This window comes from Abrus precatorius, unplaced genomic scaffold, assembly GCF_003935025.1.
Source record: "Abrus precatorius isolate BTA unplaced genomic scaffold, Abrus_2018 Scaffold11, whole genome shotgun sequence".
Taxonomy (NCBI): Eukaryota; Viridiplantae; Streptophyta; class Magnoliopsida; order Fabales; family Fabaceae; genus Abrus; species Abrus precatorius.
In genome coordinates this window covers 424,407-443,176 of record NW_020874303.1, presented here as the reverse complement: position 1 = coordinate 443,176, position 18,770 = coordinate 424,407, and the positions used below count along the sequence as shown (strand labels likewise).

The 18,770-nt window shown below is 31.1% G+C and overlaps 1 protein-coding gene across 1 annotated transcript; it reads right to left on the bottom strand.

The window, feature by feature from the left end:
* Nucleotides 1-14,099: 14,099 nt before the first annotated feature.
* Nucleotides 14,100-17,930, bottom strand: LOC113854710 (putative disease resistance RPP13-like protein 1). The gene has a single exon (XM_027485881.1). It carries the CDS (start codon nucleotides 17,804-17,806, stop codon nucleotides 14,408-14,410), a length of 3,399 nt encoding a protein of 1,132 aa, XP_027341682.1. The 5' UTR covers nucleotides 17,807-17,930; the 3' UTR covers nucleotides 14,100-14,407.
* Nucleotides 17,931-18,770: the final 840 nt, after the last annotated feature.

Sequence of the window (18,770 nt, the reverse complement as noted above, 5' to 3'; positions counted from 1 at the left end):
TTGACCTGTCTTGTAGAAGTGATTATCTTCAACTGTTAGTACTAACTTCCTTTCCTCTCTGTATAATCTGCTCTCTATCTGCCTTTCTTCCTGACTTGGCTGATCAGCTTTTGTTGGACCTACATTTGATTATTGTTAAACCCCCTCTGTCCCCTCTAGGAAAAGAAGTGAAGAAACAAAAAAAGGATCCTAATATAGTGTCTCCACAAGCATGTGTAGGGGGTGTTCAGTTTGAATATATATGAAAACTTAAAACATTTGTTAATATACTTGTCATTAACTATGTAGAAATATGTTGAAATATGTTTACACTAGTCCTCTGCTACTTACACTTTAAAACTTTTATGTTCTGAAACATCCATGAACCTTTTCAACATTAGTTGTGTGGATGTTACATTGTGCTTCTACTATAATTGTTGAGATGTGCGAACAAAGTCCCACATTTATTAGAATTGGGGAGGATCAAGAGCATATAAGTATAGTAGATATCTCCATTAGTAAGAGGCTTTTTGTTTTTAATCTTCTTTTGTATCTTACTATGACACCATTTAACAAACTAATATGCAATAAATTAATGCATTGTTAAATACTAAAATAGTTATACTAATGCCAATGATGGTTGGCTTAACTAGAAGGGATCAAACTGCATCCACTCAAAAATGGTCTTGATTTGATTCCTACCATTGGTCCTTCATTATATAATTTTTGTTACCACGTAAGAGGTTACTTTTTAACTTGCACTAACTGGTAACCTCCCTACACCTAAACTTTTTTTTTTTTTACCAAAAAAGAATATAATCCCTTCCTTTTGTTGCTCTCCAGATGCACTTTCTCCTTAAAGTTTTAGAATTTCTTATTAAGTCTGCTACAATTTGTTCTTGCCTAATATGTATGTAGGCTTAATTTTCCTTGTTCTACATTTTTTGTTACCTTGTGAACCTGCTATATCTGACACAATTCCTGAATATGATACAGTTGGAGTAGTGTTTTCTGTCATGTGGCACAGTTCACCATCTGCAATGCCTTGTAATGCAGAAACAACCTGAAATTTCCCAAGTGTATGTGAAGTAAGTTGAAAAGGGTAAATGCGATGTGATAATAGGCACTTGAACATTTTTGTTTTCTTGCAATGAATCCAAATCCGCGTTACTTTTCTAACTTATTTGTTTTTATCTGTTTACAAAACATGAAAAAGTGAACCACCTTCATTCTATCATGAGATAGGAATCATGGTATGGAATAGATATTCCTTGTCCAGACAAAAAATGTACTTGAGTATTGTTATTTTTGGATATGTTTTTCAGGCATACCGAGTATTATCCTTCGATTAGTTCATAATGTATAACTTCTCTGGATTTGGAAATATTCATGACTCTACTTCTAGAAATATCTTGAAAATTTATTTCTCATTCTAAAGGTATCCTAATCCTTCAATCTAGAATTTCCCTTTGTTATGACCACAGCTTTTCTTTATATATGTATATTGGTAAAGTAATGTATATTTTGTTTACACTGTTGAGTGGTCCTTTACAAGAGGGACCTTTCCGGAATTATAAAATCCTTTTGTACTTTTCTTAATACTGTAAGACTTTAGGTTGAGCTGCTATTTGATACTGTACTGTATGGGATATAATGCTTTCTTCTTTCGGTAGTTTTCACTTTGTGATTGAAATATTTTACATTGTTGGAACTTACCATATTCATTGATAGTCTTTCCTTTGGATTCCTTTTGAGACATTTTTCTGTTACTTGGACCAGCCACTGAAGGTGGTCTTCTTCATATGAGTTTCTAATTATGGGATCCACCAACTCTGAGTAATTCTTTCCTTTCAGAAGAGGCTTTGCCTGAAAGGAAAAAATAAAATATCAACTTTGTATAATGTGCATTAGCCACAAGGTCATTGAGAAAGTATACATTAAAATTTCTAAACCATTTAATGAATCAATTCCACTTATGACTTATGAGGGAGAATACAATTAATATTATTAGTTAAGAATGTTGTAATCCCGATTGAAATGTAAGGATATGTTTGAAAACTGCTCTAATAGGTTATATGGATTAAGTATAATCACAAGCAAATACAACATTCTCGTAATAAAATATAGAAACATAAGCAGTGATGAATTGAACCTTTTCTTCAGACATTCTCGGGCATAAGCTTGTAGACAATAAACATACTATTGATTGACATTTTGATAATTCAAATTGTCGGCAGTTGGTTGCTGTATGTGTAAGTAATATTTTCTCTTACCCATTCAACAAGGCTTTTATCTTCTGACATTAGATCTGCAGTCCTTCTCCCAGTGATCAACTCTAAAATGACCACACCAAATGAGTATACATCTGTCTTAGTTGATAGTTTCCCCTTCTCCTGATATTCTGGTGCTATGTATTCATAATTGCCTTTGCTTTTATTTTTGTAGGACTTCAATTCAATTTTTTTCCCCAAGCTGAAATCTCCGATCTAAAGATATGTATTTCATTTAAAATAAAAGTTAGTTCCATAAAATCACAAAATGCATTGGATAAATGGATTGGCATCAAGGCTGTAGAGGTTCAAGTATGTACCAGTGGTTTGAAGTCATGTGTAAGAAGAATATTACTTGGTTTTATATTGCCATGAATAATGTTATTGTCATGTAGGTACTTGAGACCTCTAGCAAGACCTATTGCAATCCTTTCCCTTTCTATCCAGGTCAATGGTCTGCACCTTTCTTCTGCATAATTCAACAAGTGCCTTTAGTATGAAATTTTGCATATGTCATTGATCGTATGTGATAGAAAGTATGAAATTATGCATGTACCATTGAATGATGTATCTTACTTGATAGGTACTTGTCAAGTGAACCATTGCATGCATACTCATATACAGTCAACAGGAAGCGTTCTGCTATAGATGAACCCAATAGCATGATTACATTCTTATGTCTAGCTTTATGGATGGTTTGGATTTCTGAATTGATTTTTTCCCTTACTTGAGTGTTTGTTATATCATGCTGCTTCACTATTAGTTTCAGCTCTCCCATCCGACCTCTGAAAGTGAATAGATGTCCACTTTCAGAGAGACAGTTCTTCAATGAAAATGCATCTGTGGCTTCTTGGAGTTCTTCATAAGTGAATTCAATTATTCCTTCAATATTTGGTCTTCTTGTTTTGCAGATAGAGCAGAAAGTGCTCATGGAATTTTCCAAAATACTTTTCTCTTGCTGTCTGTCCAATATAACCCCTTGAGAAATGCTCAGTGTCTGTGCTTGATAGTGGCTCAACAGATCATCTTTTGTTCGATCAATCATTTCTTCTTCACTCTTTGTTGGATGGTTTAAGTACCACCCCTCATCATGGAAGAAGTTGTTTTCCTTTTGTTCATCCTGCCTTGGTTGATCACCAATTTCTTGAGTAGTTGTTTGGTCATTGTTAATCTCAAGTGTTGTGTCCCTCTTCTTCTCACGGGGCAAGCTTTGTATCTGTTCTTGATTCTGCCATTGGTTAACTGTTTCTATTTTTTCTATCATTTGGTTACTATTTATTTCTGTTTCATCCAAGTTCAAGAGACTCGTATGGCACTTCGTTTCTTTAATGGTAGCAGTAAATGTTGAGCATCCCTCTTCCTCATAGGGCCTGTGCTGTATCTGGTTCTGCTCATCATCTTTACATGAACCTATCATTAATTTGTTATTGGTTGTAACATCAGATGCTCAAGAAAATCTAGACTAAAACATTTAATAAAACAAGGGCAGAAGATGTTAATGGTGTCAAATAATTTCCTTGATGCCTCTTTCATTCTAACCATCCGTTTATATAGTAAAAATTCAGTACAGATTAATTACAAAATAATTATATTTCCCAATAATAAACATATAAAAGGAAATGAGAATAATGGCATATTTCCTGTTTAACAAATGGAACTTAATGAAACACTAAAATAAATAAAAATCGAAACTGGAAAGGGCCAAAAGTTGTTACTTGTTATAATTACTATATGGACTGAAATCTAAAAGTGTTCAAGTACTCACTCCTTGGAAAAACATCAACGGTGAAAAGATCTTCATATGGAATACATGGTAAACTTTCATCATATGTTTCATGGCTGTTACATTGTATTTCTACAGGGAGATCTAAAGGTCCTCTTAGGCGTACAATCCGGTTGTTACGCCTTAATATAGATATACCACAAGAAAGCATCGACAGGAAAAACTCCTCATCCTTCTTCATTTGCCTGTGAACCAGGTGCACTTTTTTATATAAATATGACATTATCTTCAGTTTATTGATACAACCAAAGGTGTTTTGATTTTACATTTGTGCAATTAAATAGCATATTAACTTATGCGGTATTTTGAAAATGTATATTTTATTATATATATTTTACATTTATTTCAAGCTTCTGATTTAAGAATGTTGCATCACTTGCATGGATTTGTATGGATTCAACAGATGTACAATATTAAGTTCTGTGTAACAAATCTATACTTATATGGTAAAATATAACAAAATAACCAATGCAAGCATTTAAATTTGACTTGTACAACAATACGCTAATTCATCTTTCTCCAACTATCATTCTTATTATGTTCATAGTTACTTCAATACATATTTTTTTCTCTCTATCTGTATGCTAATCTACATGATATTTCTAAATAGTTATTAAACTGTCTTCTAGGCAAGATATGCTTGTGCTTTTAGCTAGTAGCTTGAATCATTATCTAGGAGAAAAAGTGCTATTTCAGCTTTTATCCCTGACCTATTATTTAATTTTTTTTCCCCTCCTGTTATTTTCCTAAAAGAGATTGTAAATAAAACAAGTTATGCAACTAAGGGAAGTACCGAATCTCTTAGAATTTTTCTGCATGCTAGAAACAGCACACATTAAGCTGTAAAAGGAGACTTCATAATTTATACAACAAAGCCTTACAGCCTTATCCCACAAGGTGAGGTCAGCTACATGGACTGTATGATGCCAATATTCTTGGTTAACACCAAATTGGCTGAATAATTTATAAAACAAAAACTAGAGTTCCCTTCTGTGGGAAGATAAGATTTGATTATACTTCATGGTATGTCAGTTAGTGGATATAATATGGTGTGATAGTCTTCAGATGTGGTGGTTCAGAAAGAATTATATTAGCTCTAGCTTGCCCAGTCTGAGTATGAGTGACATCTAGGAGTTGGCAATCCTCCAGGAGAGAGAAGATAGAGCATAATCTAGCAGTCAAAACATGTCACAAGAAGTTAAAGCAGTTTTAAATGTCTTTTTGTGCTGTTATTAGAAGTTGAGTTAAAATTTTTGTTTTAACTGAATCTGGTTTCTATATGAGATTCCACTTCAATATAAAACATCAAGACAATTCATATTATCAGTTTGATTTTTTGCCCGACCTGTCAAGTATCAACCAAGTTGCCTTTAGGTTTATGGCCTTTAAAGCAACATCTTTTGCTGAAGATCCTGCAAACAACTTTATCTTAAAAGCAACCTGAAAACATAATACACAACTTAATAAATTGTAAATATAGTAAAGCATATAACATCACAGGATTTATAATATTTTTCTCTGATAATTATTGCTTGCTAGCAGTGAAACAGACGCATAGTACTAACATCTCAAAGGAATAACCAAAAGAACAATTTACATCACTGATTGAATCTCAATCACTATTGCTATCTATTATATTGAAATTAAGGATAAGGTATAATGTTTCTAGAGAGTCCATTATGACATAGTATTTAAGTCAGTATCTTTGTATTAATAGTATTGAAGTACGGTAATCCACATCTTGACTTTTAATTTCCTGAAAATGGTGCTTTCTTACTTTAGATCTGCAAGAGTTTGAAAGAATAGTATCAGTATGATGTCTAAAGCAGTAGAAATGTGCTCTCTATTTCCTAACGTTGAATGTACTAATTGTTGCATGTGGATGAATTATTTTATTTTAGGTAAGGATATGCAATGTAATTCTAGTTTGTTACATATATTTCAAAAATTTACTATGATTTAGAGTACATGGGTTGTTTTTTATAAATATTCTTACTACGTAAGATAAGAGTGATTAGACTTAAACAAATTCTTAAGCTTTATTCTATAATATGTTTCAGCTCGAGCCAATTACTTTTCCTGAGACCCCTCAACATGATTAACACTTCTAGGATAGGAATTAGGATCTGAACAACAAATATGGGAATTATATGCTGTGCCTATTACATCCACATGGTTGTATCTTGGAATTTACTGATTCAACTCTTCTCCATTTCCATGAGGCATTCTGCAAGGAGTTTTTCACAGTTCCTATTATCACACAGAAAATAATGGAAGTATCCCTTAGATTGTGGCTATGTGAAAACCATGTTGGTTGTTTCCTTTAGGATCATTTGTATAGCCACGTGAAGTTCAAAGAAAACCAAAAATGGAGAAAAGGTTTATTGATTAGTAGTGATATTACCTCATTTGATTCATACAGTTTAGCAATCTGAGAAAGCCCCTCATTCAGCAGATACTCTTCCTTCTTTCTTCCAAGTTCTCCTTCAAGCATCCTCTGGTTCACTCCAACCAATGTCCGGTTATCCACTGGGATTTTGTACCCCACTACAAAAGGAATTGGAGAAAAGGAAAATAAAAAAAACTGAAAGATTAGTAAAATGAATATGGTGCACAAAAGGGTTACAATTTTTTCATCTTGAATTGATCAAACACTTTGAAATCCTTGTGCTTTTTTATTTTTCGCTTTCTTCATTGTCCAAATTTTCTATTCTTTTTTGAGAGAATTAAAAAACTAAAATTTCTGAAATAACAAGAATTTCTAAAAAGGTTCATATCTTTAGATTAAGATCACATACTTGGAGTATAAACCTCACGCAGGACTGCAAGTAGGGTGACCATATCTGATGGCCTAGGTGATAAGCCATTCAAAATCCAATAAAAAACTCTTAAATTAAGTATTTTAGATGCATCTTGTATCACCACCACATTCTTTGATGCTGTGTCCATGACTTATCTAGTTCGATCTCTCTACATCTGAACTTTAGGTGATAAAAAAGTGGTCAAGGGAATATAAATACAAAAAGAGCCACAAGCTTGACATAGCTTATGGCCAAGTCAAATGAAAAAATTATGTTCAATAGAGGAACTTCATTAAGAACCTAGAGTTTGGGAGATCTTTGATTGAGCATCAAAATCTGGTTATAAAGGGACAAGTTGGAGAGAACATGTATGTACAAATTGTGATGTTATCAATTCATATTAGCATTTGTCAAGGTAACACTTCTTGCCAATATCGGGTATCCTAAGAAAAAGTCCCCTCTTTAATGTCACAAATTCACAGCTGAAACTATGATTTTGGTAAAATCTAAGCTCGTGGTACTAAAAAATCATTGTCTCTTTGTGGTTGTCTTGGGGAGTGAAAATTGGTCGAAACGAAATGAGTACGAAACACTAACTTGACTTGTGAAAAAGGAAAGGAATGCTCAAACCTGTCTACTTAAACCAACCAATTTTGAAGCTTATACTTAATTTGATTATAAACTTTTAGGCTCAAAGTTACTCGTTAGCATTTTTCTTTAACAAACTTTGAATAAAATTTTATTTATTGATTTAGCATTTATAAATATTTTTATAAGAAAAATTAGAGTAAAATAGTAATAAAATATATTTTATTTGCATAAAAATTCCTTAAGATTAAAAATAAAAACTTCTATTTAAATTAGAAGTGTGTATGAGTGTATTATATGATAACAATCAAAATATAAATTTCAAGTAAATATAATAAAAATTCTAATTATCCAAATATACATATTTATACAAACTATGCACAAACTATTAATATCAAGCTTATAAAATTTGAGATTAACTCATTTAAATAATTAAATCTATAACTTCAAACTTAAACTTATTTGTTTAACTAAATAAACAAAATTGAACAATCAGCAAGGCAAACTCGCATAATCCACAGGTTACTGAGCTCATTTACACTCTTAGTTGTCTCCTAAACATGACAAAACATTTTGACCAAGTTGCTGATAAAAACGAAGCATTTCTTGGTTTAAGAAACGAAATTACAAAGCGTGCCTGAGATATCAAGGCCCTTGTATTCCAGCTAGCTGCATTCATGCACAGAATGGATAGAGCTGGCAGGATTTGGATTCTACGCACTCGTGTTCTTTTATAGATGTATGTGAAGAAGTGACAATGAATCTTGTACCACTACTTTTTTTCTTTTTATTACATTGAAAGCTTGAGAAGTGAAACAAACTTGCTTTTGTAATGTAGCTATTTTATTACATACAAAAATGAAACATGGGCTAACATAAAATTGTGTCTTTAACTAATGTCCCATGAAACGCCTTGTATATTTATTTTTACCACTGAATAATTGATTATTGCTGTTTTTCTTTAGGCCTTTCGTTAGTTATATTCTATAAATACGGTGTCCTAACCTTTGGACTTTTCACACACTTCCTAACAAAAAATGCAGTGCTTGTGCCTTTATCTTGTTTGTTTTACAGTTCTAACATATGTGCTATATCAATTTGCCTACATAGTGTGTGTATATATATATCAGTGCAATGATAGACCTTGGGCTCAACATAGACATAGCTACAAGGTCATTTGTCTGTTATACCATAAAGGTCCTTACTTTTTACTCCCAAAAATTCAAAATGGCAAACAAAAAGAGAAATGCTCTCAAGCATTTAGGCCCATCTATTTTAAGATTGAGTAAAATAAATTTTAAAAAACTTAATTCCATTAAACGTAATTGAGGTATATGTTAAATTAACCTCAACAATAAACTTTATTCCTCTAAAAATTCATAATTTTTACATTTGACACTCTTTTTTATATTTATTTTTTTAAACAAGTCCTCTGAAAATCGATTTCCAAATTTTTCATGCAATCCCTGTATTAGTAATTTGTTATTTTATATAACATTCAACGTGACTCATATAACATGGCATCTACTCTTCTATTTCTTCCATAATTTTAAATCTCAATTTTAGAAGTCTTAATTTTATAACCTAAAATTTCATTCGAAGATATAAAAGATAGACGTTATTAATAATGCATCTATCCTTTGACGGTTAATTGGTTCAAATCAAACACCTTTATCTTTTAAGTAAAAATTAAAAGCACAATTGAAAGCCAAAAAATAAATTATAAATGAAATTTGTTTAATTAATTTAAAAGAATTATGTGTAAGATTATAAGTTTTAAATTTTGAAGAGACAAACAAACTTCATTAAAATTTAAAAATAATTTGAATATAAAATAAATTAAAAAGGTTAAGATTTAACATAAATAAATAAATAAACGTAACTAGAAAATTTATAAATATTTAATAATTAATCTTAAAAGAAATAAAACAATAAGTGCTAAATAACAACAGAGTTACGAGGATAAAAAAAATATAATAAAAGATAAGTACACATTTGAGAAAGAATATCATATTTATATATAACACTTAAGAAAATCTTTAGTCGTGTGAATATAAGTATTTATTTTGATTCAATTCATTTTATCTTTATGTTGATTGGTCTCAAAAAATCTTAAGAAAATCTTTAAGATTACAAGTCTCTTAGTGAGGCTTGAGAGTGGTTTAACAAGATGAATTTGAGCTTGATGCAAATGATAATAACTAAAAATGTTAAGTCATCAATGCTTAAAACAAACAAAGTTAAGGAAATTTATGACAAAAATTAAGGAATATAATAAATTAGACCTTATTAATACCATTTTGAGAAATTCATTCAATAAGTTGACAACAAAAAAGTATGATTGGTTTAAATCTATTCATTATCATGAGATGGGAATGATAAACATAACAATGAAGTTGAAGTCAATGAAAATAAAGTTGAAGTCAATGAATAAGAATGTGAATGAGAGCTTTCTAATACAATTTACCGTGAACTCACTTCTTCTTAAATTTGGCCAATTCTAGATGAATTATAACATCTTTAAGAAAAACAAAATTTTTAAGAAATTAAGGCGTGTTGGTATAAGAGAAAAAGATGCTGAAAAAGATGAAAGATCATTTTCTCCACTTCACATTATATGATCAAGCTAGTAGCAACAAGATAAAGTCGAGTAATAAGGATAAAAAAAAGAAGAAGATAAGCTTCACTGAAAGTTCGTGGAAGTGAAATCCATAAGAAGTAAAGGTGCTTTTCTATAAGAAAGCTTGATACTTCAAAAAAAGATTATTTTAAAAGAAAGAGTTGGGTTGAAAAAAAGGAATTCCTTTCAATCCAACTCATAAGAGAAACTAAGAAGTTTTTCTATATGGAAAACATAATGAAGGCACAAATAGAAAAAAAAGGGACATATAGTTTGATATTAGATAATGGTTGTTATTTAAATTAAAAAAAAGAGTAAATTCATGTATGTTTTAGGAGTTTAGTTTATGTTTCAAAATTAGATGGTGTAGGTTTTAAATTTAATATTTAACAATTTTTTAAATATTTGTATTATTATGGCTTTGGTACTTTAGTTAATGGTTTATATCATTTTAATCTTGGTGTCAATTTTGTTGAATCTTTATTTTATGTTAAATATAGTAATAGTAGTAAACTTTGTACCATCAAAGATTAGGTCATAAATCCAAAGAAAGGATGTTGAAGTTAGTAAAAAGTGAAACCTTACATCTATTAGTTTTATCTAACTAGGATAAGTTTATGGATTGCATTAAAAGCAAGCAAACCAAAAATATATCAAAAATTCTGATATAAAAAAAAAAGCCTATTGAAGACAAAGGCTTGAAAAAATTAGAAGGATTTTAATGACCAATAACAAAGGTAATGGTAAAGAGGATAAAGGAAAACCTAGAGAAGATTATTGTTGTCCTGTTTGAAAGTAAACTCAATTTATATTTAAAAGAAACTGAGATAGTCAATTACATATGCTTAAAGAACTTAGACTCTAATGGGTCTCATTAGGATTTAATTATTATACTTAGTTTAGTTATTTTAATTTTATCCATGATTTACTTTGAACATTTATTTAAGATAAAAACTTGTTGTTTTATTTAATTTTATATTTTTGGATTTATTCTTGTTAGCACAAGAAGCCCATTAGGGCTTTTGTTAGTGTTTATCTATGAGTACTAGACATATATAAACTCATGTAAACACACTTTTAATTAATTTTGAAGGCAATTTGAGATTAAATACTCTTGTGAGAACATGTAACTTTAGGTTCTTGAGTGAGTCAATTTCCTTAATCTTATCAAGAGATCAGGAGTCTTGTAACAATTGTTTCTTTGATTTATCAATCTTGTGATTGTAGTGTCATCCTCTATTTCTATTTTATTTTTCCTTTTATTATTTTTCTTGTTGTTTAATTTCTATTTTTACCCTAATAATTTTGTTTTTGTTTTATGTAATCTAATTCAAAATCTTTTAATTTGACAACACTGATCCTAATTGTCATCAAATGAGGGAGGTAATGTTCATCGCAATACATTTAATTACTGTTCATAATTGATTGAAAATTCTAAAAATTAAAATATTTTTTGTTGTTATTTGAAAAGAAGAAGAAGAAACCCTAAACCCTAAACAAATTTAGGAACAACTTAGCTATTAATTAACATTACATAATTTTCTCCAATTTCTCTATTCTTGTCTTATTTGCATTTATTTTTTAGTGTGCTTATTTCTTGTTTAGTTTTTTTTCTATTATTTTTTAGCTTTCTTAATTTTGTCTTAGAGTTTTTTTTTCATTGACTTTACTTGTATCTTATGAATTGATCATCTCTTGATTGTAGTTAAAAAACAAGAGAGAAATTTTTAAACAAGAGCCAATTTTGAGTGAAACATGAGTGGACATCTATTGAGTGAAAACACTTAACGAGTGTAAAGAACCTTTTATTACATTAAATTTAATTGTTTTGCAAAATGTCTCGTAAAGAAGGATTAAGCAGGGAGAGCTTCTCCTCCCTCACAAATGGAAGGATTTACACAAAGATTTAAAAGAATGTTCGAGAAACAAAAGTAATAAGAAATATTCAAAAGAAATTAACGAATAATGCAACAAATCATTCACGTAATTGTTTTCCACATGCTCATAGAAATTCTAGTAGTTCTTCAAGAAAAACAAAAAGAGATAGGAGAAATGATGAAAACAACACGTATAATAAGAGAAGAAATAATAGTTCTTCAAGTTTTTAAGTAGTTTTTAGGCTTATACATCTTTGATGATAAGAATTACTAACATTATCAAATTTATTTGACATAAGCCTATAGTATTAAAAAAAAGTCTTAATAATTGTTTTTTTTTTCTTTACTATTCTTGTGATTATTTACAACAAACAAGTTGATAAAAGTTATATTTTGCTGAAGCAAAATGCAAGAATTTCACACATAAAGACATGCAGTGAAATTATCAATTGTACTTGTTACAATTCTTTTTTTCTTTTCTCATTTCTCATCTTGTACTTCTCATATCCTAGTTTAGGTTAATTTGTTACATAAATTATCACTTGAAATTATAATCAAACTAGTTTATAGTAACTTTTCTTTTGTAACAAAATATTTTCTCAAATCAAATAATCTATTAAATTATCACTTGAGATTATAATCAAACTAGTTTATGGTAACTTTTCTTTTGTAACAAAATATTTTCTCAAATCAAATAATCTATTAAAAATTCATATTTTCTTTAGGTCATAATCATTGAGTGGCCAATTATTTGTTAGTTTTTATCAAATTAATCTTTTAAGCATATAAAATTATCACTAAAATTTTTATCATCACCTTAATCCCTTGCATAGACAAATTTTGCTAACAATTTTATATTTTTAAAATACAAATTTAGTAAAATGTGTTAATAAGAAATATGATAAATACATTTTAATATTATAAATTTAACAACAATTTTTTTTACAAAAAATTAAAAGCAATATCATTCTAAATTTTAAAAGATCAAATTATGGATTTATTTATTATTTTAATTTTCTACCAATACAAGGCAATATATATAAATAATATTAAAATAAAAAAAGTAAAAATAATTCAAGTAAATACGAAATAATCTTTTCCTTGCATTTGAATAAGCATTCCACCCAGTTATTCACTAAATACATTGAATTGAATTATAATATAATAATATCATAATCACTCAAACTAATTTTTATTTTTTATATTCTTGTCTTTAATACGTTAATATCAATATATAATGATAACTGACTGTCATAATAAAATTTTCTTATCTTTTAAACATCAAATTAAGCTCACTATTGAATTATCAAAGTTAGACTTTAAACCTTAAAGAGTAATCACAAAAATATCATTAAATTATACATTATAATTTTAATTTTAACTAACACTTTGAAATAGATTTGGAGTAAAATGAGACAAAAGAATATGAATAGCAATTTATTGCATGAAAACACTAATAAATTACCTTTAAACTCCAATGCAAAATCTAGGTTTGGATGATACCACAAAAACATCATAAATAATTCATTGCAGTCTGTTCATAAAAGAATCCAATACATGATATTAACCTCAAACAAACCCTTGGTTTTGATAAATTTTATAACATATATAAAAGGGTTGAGCTCCTCCAATGTCGCTTATCAGTGAAAGAACAATGTGATAGTATGGTTGAAAGCTTCAAATGAACATGATCGCAAGCTAATTTACCAACTGTATTGATCAAAAAACAAAACAATATTATCAATAAATTAGTACAAAAAGATACAATAAAAACACTTGGTTTGTTATAGAAAATGTTTCAGAATTTTACAAAATAACAATTCATTTAATTGAATCAAATTGTACATGAGTTTGTAAATAAATCATTTGAATTATTTACAATTTTGAATTAAAAAAAGGGCAATAAGACAATAAATTAATATATATAGTATTTTTAATAAAAAATGATTTTTAGTTATTTAAAATTATCCATAAGAATTAATTTAAATACATTAATTACACGAACATGATTTAACACAAAAGGTTGATCCGTAAATAACACAAAAAGTTTATTTTGTTGGGACTTGGCTCGGTGCTTAGAAAATAAAAAATAATTTATATTTAAATTACGTTAGTTATTGTTTTTCATAAGAATATTTGAAGGCCATACCTTTGGATGATTCCTGCCTGCCCTGCAGCCCCTCATATTATTATGACTTTATCGTTTATTTCTACGACAGGAATGTGAGCAATCTTTGTCAAGTGTTTCCCTTTCTCTTTTCCATACCTTTCTTCTAGCAATCGACACTTCCTTATCCTCAGTACTTCGAGAGACGATGGCAGTTGTTCCTCTGGCAATGACTCGAGGCTTCCACATTCGGAGATCCGAAGCTTTTTCAGAGAAGTGAGATGTTGAAGCCCTTTCCCTTCCAACCGCCTTAAACCATCAAATTTACACAGCCGTAGATACGTGAGAGAAGTGGGCAGTGATGGCTCCCTCAGCAAGGTGTTTACCACTTCTTCATCCCCAAACCACTCCCATTGAGATCAAGACGTGACAGAGAAGTGAGGCGTTGGAATCGGCAAACTAACTCTTGTCTAGACATACATGATAATATTCCAGCATTGACATCAAGATATTGTAGACTGGAAGGCAACCACCTTGGGGACAATGACGCTAACTCCGGAAGATCATGAAGCCACAAGTATCGAAGGGCAGGAAGATCCATCTCTTCTGGAAGTGACCTAAGTTTCTTACAATGAACGACATTTAAATGCTTTAATAAATTAGGAGAGGCCCTTCCACCTTTATCAGTAATTGCTTCCAAGTTGGGACAGTCATAGAACTGAAGGCCTCGAACAGCTGGGAAGCAATCTAACGGAAAGGACATGAGCGAATCACAACTCTCCGTGATTACCAGGTATTCAAGTGATGTGTATTTGTGCCATCTTTCATCACACACAAATTCTAACTTCTCACAGTTAGAGATGTCAAGTGATTGCAATGACGTGGGCAAACCATCAGTTGTGAGGGAAATCGAAGACTTGATATCTGAAAGATTCAAGCGTTGAAGACAATTGGCATTGAGAATCATTCTTGGCAAACACTGCAAGCTGTCACACTTTACAATTGATAGTTGACGACAAGACAAGTTGTCAAGCAAAGACAACAACCCCTCTCCCCCTTCTCTAACACTCATCACTTCAATTGATGTATTCCACTGCACATCGCATGATTTTGCCTCCAGCTGGTTGCACCCTGCTATATCAACCACTTCCAACGAAGGTAGACGACTGGGCAAGTTTCCTCTCAACAAGGGACATTCGGATAAATGCAAACGCTTCAGGCACGGAAAAGGAAACTTGCTACCTTCACCTTCAAATGGTAGCCACTCCTCCCACTCTGACATCTCTTTAAACTCAAGACTTTCCAACAATGGAAATGGCTCGAAAGATTGGGAGCTTGCACTGCTGCAGTAGAACTCTTGACCAACTGTCCTCACCATTTTCATCCTTTTAATGACAAGCTCTTTAAGAGAAGGTAATTGTCCAAACGGTGGAAGTGACAGGCAATAGTTGCAGTCACTGATACACAGGACTTGAATATTACGGTATGAAGAGTCACCCAGCCAATTTGAGAAACTTGTGCCATTGTAGTATCTGATGCTCAGTTTCTTTAACATCGTCGATGGTTGCAGGTTGTCAAGTACATCCTTCTCAACTTGTGAATCTTGTGGGTCTCTGTCCCCCTCCAGCATAAGCTCCTCAATCTGCTCTTTGTTCTTTAAGTTGGCTTGAAATGCATCCCTAGGATCAAAAACATTGTGCAGCTTCAGAATGGAAAGCTTACCCTGCAGATAGGGAAATTTTCTTAATTCACTGATCCTTAACCCATCTTCTTTGCCTAAAACGAAGGAAGTCAATGTACAGAGATCTTGCAGTCTGCATATCTGTGTTGGCATCTCCGTTAAATTTGTGTCACTGATATCAAGGTGTCGTAAATTGACCAAATTTCCTATCTGTGCTGGTAGCTCAACAAGATATTTACAATTTGACAATTTCAAAGTCTGTAAATTGTAAAGCTTGAAGGTTGCATGGGGCAACCTTTTGATAGAAGTAGAGGAAAGGTCAAGATACCGCAGAAGCACCAAGATGCCCATTGAATCAGGCAGCTCAACGATATTTTTGTATCCACAAAGTGACAGTATTCTCAGACAACTTAGTTTTGGCAACCAACCATGCAACACTGATTTGGTCAAGTAACATTCACGACGATATAGAGATCGCGGTATAAAGGTGCGCAAAAACTTTAGGTCATACAAGCCCTGAAATCTTTTAGAAATGTCATAATACTGTCTAAGAAATGATAGATGGCGAGCAGTTCCTGGGATTTCACCGTCTTCAAAGTAGCAAGAACTTCTTCCAGATACAAGTCTAGCCAAATCATAAATGAGGTCATGCATTCGAAATTTTTCCTCTGTTTCAGCTTTGTCTTTTTCAATCAAGGATCTCGATAATAATTCATTGAATATGGATTCCATTGCTTGACCTCCTTTGGATTGTTGCAGAAAGCCTTCACCCATCCATAACAAAATTAACTCCTTCCTATCCAACAAATACTGTTTTGGAAAAATTGAACAATAGGCAAAACATCTTTTCAATTGGGCTGGAAGATGAAGATAACTTATGCGTAAAGCTGGTAAAACATCGTCATGTGCCCATAAGTTACTGTTCTCAATTCTGTTCCATTCCTCTGCATCAACTTTAGATCGCAGAAGACCTCCCAAAGTTTTAGCAGCTAATGGTAGGCCATTGCATTTTCTTGAAATTTTTCTACCAATTTCTTCAAGGTGCGGATATTTGTCATAACCTTCGTTTCCGAATGCATGAGTTGCCAGTATTTGCCAACAATTTTCATCGGTTAGATTCTTCAGCTCATGAATGTGAAGTGTATGTGTGATATGTGCAACTCTCTGTTGTCGGGTTGTCACAATGATCTTACTTCCCTTTTTCCCACTACTGAAAGGAGCTGTTAGGTGATGCCAGTCGTTATACTTATCATTCCAAAGGTCATCAAGCACAAGCAAAAACTTCTTATCTTTTAAGTTGTTCTTTAGTTCAACGCGAAGAACATCTAGATTTGTAATATTACAATCTTTAGATGTGATAGACTCAATAATTTTCTTCGTTACCCTTGAAACATCAAAATCATCAGACACCCATGCCCAAGCCTTCAAATCAAAATATTCATGCACTTTGTTGTCATTATAGAGGTATTGAGCAAGGGTTGTTTTGCCCAAACCCCCCATGCCCCATATTGTCATTACTTCTATATTACTATTACTCTCATCATCATCAGATAGAAGCATTTTCAGTAACTTGTCTTTGTCATCCTCTCTAGCGACCACAACAGGGTCAACCAACGAATCTGTAATTTTGGTATAAGAGACTCTCTTAGAAACACTTTGCAAACAAAGAATATCCTTCTGTTTCACAAAATGTTCTAGCCTTACAGATATTGCTTCAAGTTTGGAATTCATACTCTTGTAGAATTGATTAAAGGAGGAAGAAAATAATGATCTCACCTGGGTAGTAAAGCTTTTAGATTCTCCCTCCACCTTGCATCTCAAAGATTCAGTGTTGATTTCATCCAACAAATCTTCTGCATCCAAGACAGCATCTTTCAACTCATCAAGCCATTCCTTCACATTAGGATCAGTGATCTGCTTCTCCTCAGCATCATTGAGCACAGCATTAAGTGCCAGCAGGTTAATCCTCAGCTCATCTAACAGAGAAACACTGAGCTTCCTACTGGCAAAGAAATCTCGAAACTCTGTAGAAGTTACTCTATCTAACAAGATCTGCACAGAAGCAGAGATAAGTACCTCTCCCACCATAGCCAAGGCCATTTCTTCTCTTGTTTTGCAAACTGTATCACAACTCTAAATCTCTTGCTAAATGCTGAACGTGATGCACATGTGGTGATGAAAATTTGAGGTATTATGGTGCTCAAGTCTAGTCAACGTCTTGGTTTAACACACGCTCTTTAAGCGCGTGAACATCGTTGTAACAGCATCTTTCAACGCACTTTCTTACTTACAGACTATATTTTTAACAAAATTTCTTCGGTGAATATTTTCATTTTAAGTATATTTAACATAAATAAGTGATTATTGAAAATTAGCATTCTAAACGTAAACATTAAAAACGATATTTTGAGTGATTTTACTTTTAACATCATAAATGTAGAAGTTATCAAATTCTTGAAATATTAGATAGACTTATAAATTCTACATGATATGATAAAAATTTAACATACTTTTATCCTATTATTATTCAATTCTCTTGTCGTATTTATCATTGTCTTATTCTGGCAACTAAACAGGTGCATAGTAGTTAGAAACTCTGCTTCTCAAATATTTATTACAATTTTAAAGAAATGAGTGAGGAGTAGAACCTGTAATTTGTCATGCCTCACAATAACTTAATGTATTGTTTTGATCAGAAGAAATAAATAAAATGAAATAGGATATGAATAATATATTTTTCATTGAAATTTTTTTAAAATTATTTTATGTTTTCATAGAGTATGAATTTTATCAATTTAATCATTTATTTGAAATTTTTTATGAATTTGATTAAATTTATAAAATTTCATTAAAAAAGTACTAATAAATATTTATCAACTTACTTTATTTTAATGTTTTATATTTTTAAAAAAAATAAGTGAATATCAATTATTAAATAATATACCTATAAATATCCAAAATGTAAATTAAAAATTGACATACATGATTATAAAGAAAATATTATATAACTTAATGATTAAATTGATAAATTTTACATTATACAAAGATAATATTTTTCTCTTTT